General features: G+C 42.5%; 1 protein-coding gene across 1 annotated transcript in view; it reads right to left on the bottom strand.

The window, feature by feature from the left end:
• Cubn (cubilin) overlaps positions 1–13,552 on the bottom strand; it is a 225,852-nt gene that overhangs the window by 108,662 nt on the left and 103,638 nt on the right. Inside the window, 3 exon segments of the mRNA XM_052729218.1 lie at positions 4,776–4,945; positions 7,023–7,197; positions 12,001–12,182. Coding sequence (XP_052585178.1) covers positions 4,776–4,945; positions 7,023–7,197; positions 12,001–12,182 — 527 coding nt within the window.

Genomic DNA, 13,552 nt, shown 5'->3' on the forward strand with positions numbered 1-13,552 from the left:
AACACTGTGTGTCAAGTCTGTGTATTGACAGCACGACTATGATTGTTTTTATCCATGGGTTATTACCTTTTATCCTTCCATGTCATTTATGTCTGTAATTCTATGGGAACACTCAAAAAGTTCTGCACTTTCTAGCCTGATGTGATTTAGAGTCTTCCACCACTACCCACACTGACCTTTTCCTTACAAGTCTACTAAACCCAGTGACTCTGTTTCCATCCTTCTTATACTGTCATTTCTGCTGAATGTGACACCTTTAGTTACCCACTCTTTACATTCAGCTTTGCCCTAGGTCTCTCTGTGACCACTCTCTCTGGTTCTTCTCCTATGTCCCTGGTATTCTCCTCAGCTCCTGTCCTCTGAGTTTTCCTTTGCCCCTTGAATGGTAGCATGACCCCTAAGAGTTTACCTGGTTCTTCTGGAAGTGACCACATTTACTCTCATTACTTCAAGAACCACCCAAGTAAAAATACATATACAATGACATACGTATTTCCAATTAAGACCCCCACCTTGAGCACTGAACTCAACCTCTAAACTCTATAGGGTAGCCATTAAACATACAAGCTTCCTATCAAACCCTTATAGCTTAACTCTTCACTCAGTCAATGACACTGTCACTCGCCTGTTCTTTACACAAATAGTTTTAATCACACCTTTTAGTACACCCTTGTCTTCCACCATGTGATTGGTCCATGGATCTTTCACTTTGTCACCATAACAGGACTCTAGTATGAATGGTCCCTTCTTTCCATTCCTAAGACAACTGCCCAGAGTAAGACTCTACCACTCAAGCATTTCCCGCTGATTCTCAACGGTCTTTACTGAAACCTTTTCTTTCTCTGCCAGTTCATTCCTTACAATGCTCATTGTAAAATACAGTCCTGAGTAAGTTATTTCTCTGTTACGTGGAAAAATGTACATGGACTGAATCTACCTATAAGATAATTCCATTTTTTTTCTTTTTAACTAAGGCATGGAAGAGCATTCGACTTGGATGGCTTCTGTTGGCTTTGGTCTCCATGCTTCTTAACAACCGTCTACACTCCAGGCACAAATCTGGCCTTTCCCGTTCTGAAGTCCGTGTGCTGTTTTCCCATCCTTCTCTGGCAGCCTCCCTCACCCCTTGCTTCACTGGTGCTCTCTCTCACTTAAATGTCACCTCCAATGTGAAAGGTTTCCTGGCTTCCAGGACCAACTGAGTCACCCCTGCTGCTTTTTTGTGATTGTTATGGCAGTGTGCTGAGTCCTGGGTACACTAAGATAGAATTCCATTAGGAAGATTCCTAAACTTCTGCATCTAAGGAGTTTGAGCCCAGTGTCAGAGAGCCTCTCAGCTTGCTCCTAAGCCCATTGATCCTCCTAATAGTCCATTCTGCCTCTTCTCCTGATCCTTAAACATGTCTGTCTGAAATCACATGTCTCATCAGTGACAGAAGCAGGCTGAAGGCTACAGTCAAAAGCTTCTCTTTGACAGCAAACACATCTTCCACATTTTCTCAAATAACCCAATGACAAATGTGTCATAGGCCCCCTTATTAACCTATTCCAGTCAACGAGACTCAAGCTGAATGCTGAACTCTTCTCAAGCAGCGCAGTTAGTAGTGATCACATCACCCTACCGGAAAGCCACTGATCTCTGAGCCACTGCACTACAGTGACTCACAGTGTTGGTGCTGTGCACTTGTGTTATCATAACTCACCAAGTGCTTCAGGGTACCTGCTTCTCAGCACCCTTCTACCCACTGCCTAGGCTACTCGAGTTGTTTCGAACTGACAACATGTTTGGATGATCGCACATTGTATTCTGATGTATCTGCTAAGATGAATCCCTCCCAGAACCCATGTGCCAATTTAATTGCGCACCTCCATCCTCTGATGAGATCCTATTTGGGTTTCACTTCCTCTTGCTCATTCTCTCCGGCAACGGTTGGTTAAGCCAAGCCCTGCTGTGCATGGAGCTATGCTAGTAGTTAACACAAACTTTTGACTGTGTATTTGTCCCCAAGGTCCATGGAAAAATCGTTTCATGAGCACAGGAAGGAAAAACACACCCAAGTTGGGTGTGCCTCTAATCTGGGTTTTGACCTGATCACACTCTGTATGTTGAGCTCACGGGATCGTGGAATGTGCCGAGGAGCTATATCTCCACTTGTCTGCTTAGGGAAGAAGAAGTGGAGAAGTGCCTGGTGTCCCAGTCTGTGGGCAGAAAGTATGCTTCCAGCCCATTCAACTTCTATCAAAGACCCTTCTTTGAATCAGTGTTTATTATGTTTTGCTTGTAAAGAACTTTTGCAAGTCTGTAGTTTCCTTCTTTAGGCAGAACATACAATTCCATTTGCCTTTCGATTGTTTGCTTGCTTCGTGTGACTGCTGTAGAAAGTCAGCATTTGGTCTATAGGATTCTGAAAGACAGTCTTTCCATACCCCACCCACTCACTTTAAGATTTTCTTAAGGAAATATGTCTTTCTATTTATTCTGCTTGTGAATTTAGGTAATTCTTACTAAGTTAGTTCTTTACTCGATTTCAGAAGTCTTAATCATTAGCTCTCTAAATACTGCTTCTGTTATGTTCTCTGCTCTCTTCCTTCTAGGATCTTTTCTACACACCTCTAAAATGTCTGCGCCTCTTTTCTGTATTTTAGTCTTTTGGTCACCTATGCCTTTCTTCATGTTCATTATTTTGGCTTATCTTCTAGTTCATCATTTCTCACTTCATCGTAATCTAATGTTCCCAAAATCCTTATTCTGGAGTCTTCAACTTAGACAGTATTTTGTTTGTTTTGTGTGTGTGCGTATTGTTGTTGTTGTTCTAAAATTTTCAATTAGCTCTTTTTATAAGGCTGTAATGTGACTTTTTATAGTTTGCAATTTTTTGCTGAAATACTTTAGCTTGATTTTTATCTTCAGGAGCTTAGTAGTCATGTGTCTGGTGAACCCATTTTGGGGCATGGCAGCAACTTTGTTTCTGCTGCCTGTTGTTCCGCTGCATCTCATTTATGTAATAGCATCTCATCAAGTACATGCCTTCAGCAGGCTGCTGGCTACTGCACATGAAAATGTACAGAGGGTCTAGGATGATTCTCTCTCCCCTTAAAGAAAACTTTAGATTGCTTCTCCCATTTTCCATACCTGAACATATAAGCAATACAAGATTTGCTCTCCTTCATCCTGAAATCTGTGGGGAGGATTCAATTGACTTGAAGCTGGGAAGCTTCATTTTACTTAGGTTATAAATTGTTTTCTTTTTTTCCAGGTCCTGTACCTGACTGGGTTCAGAGCTCACTGTCATCATTACTCCTGAAGCCCCAGATGTACCGCTGACCTTTTCTGAATGGTCAAAACCCTTATGGGCAAAAACTGTTTCAAATACTGTGTTCTCATTTCACATATTAAATGAGACATTGCTGCATTTAGAAAGCTGTTTTTAAATGTCATCCAATTTTAAATACCTTTTTTTTTCAGGAGAGTTTGTCCAAATTAGCATTAAGGAATATGGATGTCCCACATATATTGCCTTGCCCACTTGGATTCTGAAGGCTAGTTAGGGGTTGATTATATAGTCATGAGTCAAATGAAGATTTTCTAATGATCCAGCCTTGTAAAATAATGCATAAAATGCACACCATCACACTTGATGGTTTTGAAACATGGAAAAACTTCTGGATTTCCTTGAGACAAATTCAAAAGAAGCTAGCCAGTTGGAGTGTGTGCAAGGAACTGGGAGGAAGCTAAAATAGGAAGGTCCATTAGCCAAGAGAGCCTGGTTTTATATTAGAATAAAATACCTATAAACAAATGAAACATGGAAAAATCTTTGCTGGAAAGTCAGTAACCAAATCCTTTTAAATTGCAAAGATAAAGAAAGCTTTATTCATTCTTACATTAACTACAAAGTATTCATTTCAAGTCAGAAAGCTGTAGCTATTGGTAGCTGCAGCAAGTCTTTATCAATAAACCCACTAATAGTCACATCTTTTCTGTACCCCAATCTCCCAGCCTGTTTATCCTATCGGAATATTGATTTGTTCAAGTAGCAAAATGAAAAATTCTCATCATAAGAAAAGTAAAAATCTCCAGGAAAAACAGAAGCTTAATGATAACCCATCTAAGCTAGTTATGACAAGTCTAATGATAACCCATCTAAACTAGTTATGACAAGTCTAATGATAACCCATCTAAACTAGTTATGATGAGTCTAATGATAACCTATCTAAACTAGTTATGAGGAGTCTAATGACAGCCCATTTAAACTAGTTATGATGAGTCTAATGATAATCCATCTAAACTAGTTATGACCAGTCTAATGATAACCGATCTACGGTAGTTATGACAAGTCTCCCAGTGGGCTTCCCTGACCTAGTCTGTGACCATCATGTCCATAAGGAGGCTTTGTAGAAATTTTCCCTTGCACATACACACACACACACACACACACACACACACACACACACACACACACACACTGTCTCTTCTTCCTTTCCCCAGATAATGGACTGAGATAGGGCTATTGAAGTTTTTCTTGATATGAAGCAAACAAATAAAATAAAATAAAAGCTAATAATGCTAGAGTAGGGACGCCGTTGTTGAGCAAACCTCTATATTGGCCACCTCCTGATCAGATTTTAAGCAAAACAAACAAACAAAAATACAATGTCCTTATATTTAAAGTTGCTACGAATTGGCTCTCTTACAACCCTGGCACTGAAAACATCCTCAAAATAAATTAGCTCACGTTGTAATGGTAATGATGTTTGAAATTTGTGTCACTTACCATAATACACGAATCTGTGGCTTCAAGGTCAAAGTCAGTGATGTTCAAGAGAACACGGTGATGTTTTTCAACTTGAATGGTCCAAGAACACTCAGTATTAGCGCTGTAGCTATTGGGGTAATTTGGAGAATGAATCTCTCCTCTGGGAATCTGGAAAACCCCACCACAACCTGCAAGTAGAAAATCCAGTCCATCCATGAATGGAATCCCTGGTATATGGAACTGTAAGTCATCTGGTTCTAACCACAGATGACCAGACTCCTACTTGGCTTGACCACTGCTTTGGCTCTATGCTAAAACTTTCAAGAACGAAATGTCCATTTTCACTCATTCATCTCAAGACAAATGAGGGAACATGGATAATATGAGTAAAATACTTCAAATACTATAAATCTTGGTGCCCAAGTTAATTATAATAATAATGTGGCTGAGAGTATAATTCAGTCGGCAGAGTGTTTGCCTGGCATACACAAGAACTTGGGTTCAAACTCCAGCACTGCATAAACTATGCACAGCCATGCATCCTATAATGCCAGTATTCCAGAGGTAGAGACAGGAGGATCAGAAGTTCAAAGTTATCTGTTACTATTTGGAAAACTTACTATGGTCTAAATATAATCATGTCTCAAAAAAATATAACAGCAAAAATAAATACAAATGGATTCATTTTTCCACAGACCATGAAGTATCCCTATGTTCTCTAAAACATCCTAAGAATCATCCTTGCCTTTGAAATGCTAGATGATCCAGTAGCACATAATGTCATAAATTACTTAATGTCTGCCTTTGAAATTGTTAATATTCTAAATAAAGTTCATTACTCAAGTTGTGTTTAATTCTTACAATGTTTCAAATATTTGTTAATAAAAAGTCTATCAGTGTAAAGCATTGTTCCTTGGATTTATGATAATACAAACAACTGATAGGAAATAATTTCAGCACTGTTTTCTGGCAGTGGGACTAATCTTAATACTCCCCATATAAATTAATATGTAATTCACCCTAAGAGAGACTTCACATAGTGCCATACTGCCTTGGCGTTAAGGAAGTGGCCTAAGGTGGCCTCCTGTCACATCTCTTCACTAGCATACAGATATGGGACCGTGAGCAAGTGACTAAGTTCTCTAAACTTCCTTCCCCTTCCCTGCTTGTCAGGTGAGGGGATACAATAGACTTCCCTCACAGTGTAAATTGTAAAGATTAAATGGGATAATCCTCATTAACTAAAACAACTACCTGGGATATAGTAACCATTCTATGAACACTGCTAACCTCAGCAATCCTGTGAGGGTCTGTTAAAAAAAGATTGGGATATAACGTGTAATTTAAAAGAATCTGCAACAAGAAACTTATTTTGACAACCTAAGATCTTGAGCAGAAAATCACCATTGCAACACTTAATTTTGAATTTGACAAATTTAATGCTTATTTCTTCTTACATTTGCTAAGAATCCAAAGTCTACTCTATGGCATGAGGTAACTGGATGCTTATTGCTGTTTAGATTTGACCCCGGGGAATAGGAACTAGTCACGTGTCAGCAAATGAGTCTTTACAACCCCCTCGATTCTGCTCTAACATGAACTGGTGTGATGATATATTGTGTACCCTAATAAAGCTTGCCTGAGGATCCAAGGACAGAGCCAGACACTAGATTAGACATAGAGGCCAGACACTGGTGTCAAGTACCCTTAATCCTACCACTTAATCCTGACGGATCTCTGTGAGTTCAAGGCCACACTGCAAACAAAGCCAGGCAGTGGTGGCACACACTTTTAATCCTAGTACTGGTAAGCACACATGCCTTTAATCCCAGGAAGTAACATGGCTGGGCAGAGATAGGTATATAAGGTGTGAGGAGACAGAAATTAAGGCACTTCAGCTGAGACCCTTTTGGGTGAAGACTCAGGATTTCAGTCAGAGGATTTGTGGAGTTGGTGAGGTAATAGGTGGTGACTGTGGCTTGCTCTGCTTCAGTGATCTTTCAGCTTTCACCCCAATATCTGGCTCCAGGTTTTTTATTATAAGACCTTTTAAGAGTTCAAAAAGCAGATTGGCCTACTTATATCCTTAGAAAGTTGGACTACATCATGATTTTTAAGGAAGACCATGTGTCAAAACAACACTGGCTGCCCAAGAAGTGACAAAGTCATCGGGGTATAACTCTCATGCCTTTCCCCAATAATTTTGTAAAATTCAACTAGGCTTCAGCTCAAAGACTTTCAGGACATCTCCATATATTCACTTACCTCCAGGGACTGCTCGCCATGAAGCATTGAAACCTCTCCCATTTATATTGTTATCAGTCTTAAATCGGACTGCTAGCTCATTTCCAGTGCTGGAGATCTGCATGGGGTTCGCTGATGGTGTTTGGACACACAACTGAGCCATTCTCGGAGAGTGAAAATCAAGGCCTGTATAGATCTAACAAGGTACAGAAAGGGACTTTAGTTAAAAGATACAGCTAAGCATTTCAGCCCCCTCCTCAGCGGCCTTTTTACAACCAACTCTTAGAAACTCTCATGACTAGAGATTAGTCTCTCCGGGTAGGATGAACTATAAATTTGAACTGAGTGTTTATAGGTATTCCTTCTGCTTTAGGAAGACCGAATTTCAATCACCCACGGAATACCTATTCGCTTCATCAGATGGAACAGTGAAGTTAGGACACTGAGATTATTGCAGCATCTTCCCCAACTTTTCCTTTCTTCTTTTTTACACATCTAAGAATTCTTGCTTTCTCTAACAAAGACACTGAATATAACACAGTACAGAGACAGACTTTCTAAATCTTCTAAGTCTCAGGAGAAATATGTTTTTGTTTACAAATATTGGGTTCACTGAAGGCTTTTGATTTTCTGGTTACATTTTAAGGAAATTCCATCTACCCTGAAAATTGAATGTTTTATAAGATTAGGAATCAAACAAAACAGGTTCGCTTCTTCAAAGGGAGTCAAAATACAACCCACAGAAGTGTATTCTGGACATCACAGGAGTGCCATGCATTCTTCCATCCCTGCTCTGAAGAGTGTGGTCAGGATTTCCCACCTCCTGTGTAGAAGACCTCTAAGTCTGTAAAACATGTCTGCAGCCCTTAGGCACTTCCAAATTCGCCCAACTATATGTCTGACTGGAATCCCTCAACTCAGTGGTACATTCTGCCAGAAAGGGTTCCCTTTCCTCAGCCCTACCTCCTGTAGAACTTACCCACTGGACACTTCTTATCTGAAGTGTGCATGGGACTGGGGGTGAGGGGACGAAATGACTTAAAAAAAAAGATACTGACATCCCCTACTCCCATCTTCAAGGTCTTCTCAAAGTTGTTCTGTAGAAGACAGACCACTTTGGCTGACTGTTTTCAGGTATATTGATGTCTGAGTCTTTCACAGCATCCAGGGCCAAAGCCAGGAAGCCATCTCTGGGTGAGATCTCCATGGGCAGCAACCCCTCACCTCTGCAAGCAGGGCCTCTTTCTTTCTGCTCCTCCACATGCCCCCCTTCTCTGCTCACCCTCAAGCCCTCTGCTGACTGATAGGGAATTCACTCAAGAGTTCCCTGGGGAGACAGTGAGAACAAGAAACTTACTTGGGAGGAGGAGTATATGACTTGAATCTTTAATGATTTCTTTGTCTGATTATCTCTCCCCACATCCTCCCACCCCAGCTGGGCAGGAACCGCTAAAGAAAAAGAAACTGCTGTTTCCCAGAGGGCTGAGCACAAGCCCCGTAATTGCAAAGGAATGAAGCAGGCAACTGCACTGGGCTTATTTTCATTAGGAGGAACTAGCCTTTGTTGTTTGTGAGGCCCTGAAAGTGCCATGAAAAGCCGGGCTTCGGGAAGAGCCGCCGCTGGCCCTGGCCATGAACGCACATGTGAATGGAAGCTCATCTAGGTAAGAAACCTTTTCCCACAGCTGTCTTTCCTACCTCTGCCCAGAACGCAGTCCCCAGCGTTCTGAGGAGAGCAACAACCAGCACATATTCCCAGAGAACACCCGCTGCCGGCGCTAAGTGCTCACAAAGAAACCTACAAGTCGGCAAAATCATCTTTGTTTTTCCTGTTCATGCATCCCCTTGAGATCACAAACATAATGGGCATGAGTTGGCTCGGCCCAGAAGCCTCCAAAAGAATAAACACTGCCACTTCTGACATTCTTTGCTTCCCCTGGCGCTGGACTCAGCTCACAAATGACCATTGCTGAGAGGCCCTGGCTGTGCAAACTGCCCACACCAAGTGATTGTCTTGCTTTATTGTACCAGGGTGGGGATTTCCTCCCCATGGTGCTGATCCAGGCTCTGCACAGAGCTTTCTTGGAGACTGAAACAAAATCAGCCTGGGATTTCCATAACCAAAACAACAGAATGGCGATTTTTTGGTTCCCATAAATAAAACTGATAGTTAGCACATGGTCAAAGCAGGAAAGGATGGAAAGAATTTCAGGGTGTGATTCATTCCACTCCCGCTTGTGACTAAACTCTGTGGGGGAAGAAATGGACCGCTGATCAGAGATTAAAGTGGGTTTTTAGCCAATGCCCAGAATGGAGGGTATTTCAAAGCCTGCGGTTTTCATCTGTTCTCAACATCGCTTTCTGCCCTGTTAGCTCCATTTATTTGGAAGATCAAGTCAGCATTCCAGGGTTATGAGTAGCTCTATGGCTGTTTGGGCAACTGGCCACTTTCTGGACTGTGATTCTTTAAGGGAAGAGATGGCTCCCAGTAAAATTTAGTGGATCCCAGAAAGTCCCGTGTCTTGTGACAGTAAGTCCTACGTGGCTGTGCTCAGCCGAACAGGAAACGTGAGTGTGCAAATTGAGAAAGTTAGCCTTGTTTCTGGAGCACACCCCCATCTGGGTAACAGATTGAGAAACCTACTGTCAATATATTATCAGTGACTAAGGAAAGAAAAAAAAAGAAAAAAAAAAAACCTTCTCAGGCTGATTTCAACATTGACTCACTACAGAACTCTCCATCTGAGCTGAGCACCGGCAGAGATATGAAAAAGGTTTGTGCACAAAGGGCCAAGGAGTTAGTTCTCTTTTAGCCTCCAGGCCTTGACATCTGCCTTCAAACTGTGCTCTTAGGAGAACTTGGGAGCCCACAGAATGATCAGTTTGTCCTAATAAACATAAACCCAAGCAGGCTGCCACCTCTTGTCACAGACATTTTTGAACTGGCCTAGGACGCCTACCCCCAACAGGGCTGCTTAATGCCTGGAGTCTCTCTCATTTTGTCCCTATGCTCTTGAGACTGCTTACAGAGAACACCCCCTTGTCTCTGCTTTCTCACGTAATGGGTGTGACAAGACCCAAAGCACAATGAATCCATTTACATTTTGCCAAGTGGGCACAAATCACATGTACTCTGGAATATGAAAACGAAGGGCTTGGAACCTGGAACAGTGTGCGGGGCTACAGAGAGTCAGCTGCCAGCCCTCAGTAAGTGTGAAGGGTTTTATGCAATCAAGTAGTATTCTTGTTGGTACGGAAAGGACTTCAGCATCCCGCAGGTCTTTCTTCAAGCTCTAAGGGTGAATTTCAGGAGGCACCTTGTTCTCTCCTGAACACCATCCCTCCAGCAATACGGAGGCCTGGCACAGTAGCAGTGCCAAACAGAGAAGGGTATAAATGTGACCCAAGACCTCACGCTCTTGACTCTAATTGCCTTTCTCTTACCATTGCCTCCTTGTAGAGGGAACTGAGGTGCTGAATGTAATTCCTCGTGACTGAACCCACTACTTGGGCTCGAGAACCCCATTTCTTCTTACCAAATAACTTTTAAGGGTTAAAGTTTTCCTATAAAGTCCTCTCTGCTGTTTTCAGTCTTCGCCCCTACCTCATTTTATCTGGGCTTGCACAGAGCAGTGAGTGGCGATTGGGTTCATTTCTTAGGCCTTCCATGTGGAGGAGAGTACTTACTAGAGAAAACTATATCAAGATGAACATATGGAAAACATCAGTTTTGAAGCCTTGAAGCTCTTCCCCTCCTAGTTGCACAGAAGAGAGCATGCCCAAGTAAAGCCCAGGATCTACAAATGTGGGAGAGGCTTGAGTTGTGTATATGACCTGTGAAGGTAGTGGGTGCTGGGGCCCAGTACTCTCAAGGGCCTGCATTTACCTCAGCTCACTAACTCACTCTAATTTTCTTTTCTTAATAACTGTCTCTATGTCTATTTATAACCATGTATCTCTGGTCTACTTCTTTGCCCTGGGACACATGAAACTGGAAACTTTATCAAGTGCTATCCATGGCTATAACATCCACCCTCCAGGTGGTCACAGAAAAGCCCATGAACTTGAGACTTGGTTTTGACAACTATCATAGGTGAACAGAATCCTCCTCTCCTTTCTCAGGACTATTCACATCCAAATGTGAATGTGGTCATGTACAATCATTGTGATCCAAATGTTCGTTATTACCACATGTTAGTCAGAGTTGTGGATGCTTTTGCTCATTCACAAACATTGGATGCTTATTCTCCACTGGGTGATTGGCACTATGAATACGAGGGAAAATAGAACACACCAAATACCCAGCCTTGTGGAGTCTACATATGATTAGCTGTGGAATGATATGAAATAGTAGTCCCCATAGCAGAGGTGATGGGGACACTAAGTGACTTAAAAAACAGCCCCCTCCAGCAGCTGCTGCTGGACCTCCAGCAGAACAGTGGCCAGAGTCCCAGGCAGCCGCTGCGGCTGTGAAGGCAGTACTGGCACACGGGGCCAGTGTGCTGGGGCCCATCTTCCCACTGACTTCCAAAGGCAGAGAGTTTTCTCTGAGGGAGATTCCTCAGACCCCTCAGACCAGAAGGAGAAGTGTGGGCTGCTGAAGATCCCAAGCACAGTCTTTATCAACAGGGGCCAGAGATAGGGGGACAATGAACAGCCTTCTATGTATGCCTCAAAGGGCCCAAACCCAGCCTGCCCACTTGGGCTCCTTCCTTTCATTGGCTCTCCTTTCTCAGGTCTTTGCTTATACTGTTCTCCAATTGCTGCTGGTTGTCTTTACCTCCTAGTGAACCGGCCCCAGCCAAGGCCCACAGGCACTACTAGGAGAGAAGTCCAACTGGCATATTAATCCCATATGTCTGCTAACACTATACACAGAGAGGAGATACTTGTTAGAATGTCTAAGAATAGAACAGGCCTCGCCACTGGAAAGAATGTGGGCTCTCCCCAGCTCTACCCTAGCTTTTGTAGTATACTGAAAACCAATCTGACTTCCTACCTCCAGGGAGTCAAAGTTGCAGTTTGAGTGATACTCCACATCAAAATCATGGATGATGAGCTGAATGCTCTTCCCTGGGGCCACTCGAATGTTCCAGATACACTCCTTGTTGTGAGGATAGCTGTTAGGGTACCCAGGGCTGCTGAAGGAGCCCTCGACTCCAGACATCTCCCCACCACAGCCTGTTGAACAACAACAACAAAAAGCTCAATTAGTGCACAGTGGTAACAGGCCACAACATATCGAAACCTTCATCTCACCCAAAGTGACAGAGAATGTGCAACGCCTGATATAGGAGAAAAGTTACAATACAGCTTAACTTTGCCATCATAGAACAGTGAGAAGAGTGCGAGGTACAGTTAAGTGGTAGAACACATGCTTAGTGTATACAACGCCCTGGCTTTAACGCCAGGCAGAAGAGTCAACACAGGGAAAAAATCATAATTATTACATTTATTCTTTTAAGATAAATGCTTATTATTTTCTTTCTATAATAATGCTGAGTTCTTGTTCCTACCACATCTAGATTTTCTTCATTAGCTTCAAGTGAAAAGACCTCAGAGGAAGACAGTGGATTTGGGGAGTGGGAGTCCTGAGTTAACAGCAGGATTTGGAATCACTAAAGGACCTGATTCTAGCTGGGCATGGTGGTGCATGCCTGTAATCCCAGAAGGGGAGGTAGAGACAGGATCAGGAGGACAAGGTCAACCTCGGTTCCAAAGCAAGTTTGAGCCCAGCCTGTAACACCTGAGATTGACTCAGGAGGCGGGAGGGAGGGAGAAAGGGAGGGAAGGAGGGAGGGATCCCTGATTCTGGCTCCAAGTTCCTTGAGTGCTAGTTAGCATCTTCTTCACATGCTTTCCCCTCCTTCCACTTGGAACTTTTGTTCCCAGACGTTAAATCTGTAGTTCAAGGCAAGACCTTTCCTATGTCTTATAATATTTCTCCTTTTATTTCAGGGGTAGGGAGATGTCATTTTGAAAAAAAAAAAAAAAACGTATTTAAAACTAAAACTATTGACATTATTTTTAGACTGGAGAATGGTCTAAAAATAAATGTCTCAAAAATTAGGAAATATTTTTCCTACTGTAAAAACATGCTGAAAATACTCCTGAAGCCAAAGCCAGCAGAGCTTGTACAATTCTTCAGTACATCTGCTCAGCCTAGGGGGCACCATTCACAGTCCACTTACTCTAGACATTGGCACTTCCTGAGTTGGGGCAGCACTGGGGCCGGTGCTATGTTCAAATATGGAAATTTTCCCTAAATTACAAGTGTGTGAAGCCATTGTGTCTACACACGAGGGTTCTTGATAACCATTTTATCAAATAAACAACCCAATGAGAAAGCCCTTCAAGAGAAGGAACAGGGAGCTCAGCTAGCACATCTCTGCGTCTTTATTTAGGTTCAGTCCATCAGCCAATGGAATCCATTATTTTAAAGTCAAAGTTGACTCATCTAAGCCTCTGCATCCCATTTTCCAGTTGTTTCCAATTGTTTTAGACTTCCTTGTGAATTCCTTTGGACCTCACAGGATACTAACTCCCTGACT

This window comes from Peromyscus californicus, unplaced genomic scaffold, assembly GCF_007827085.1.
Source record: "Peromyscus californicus insignis strain IS unplaced genomic scaffold, ASM782708v3 Scaffold_8__1_contigs__length_139910024, whole genome shotgun sequence".
Lineage (NCBI taxonomy): Eukaryota > Metazoa > Chordata > Mammalia > Rodentia > Cricetidae > Peromyscus > Peromyscus californicus.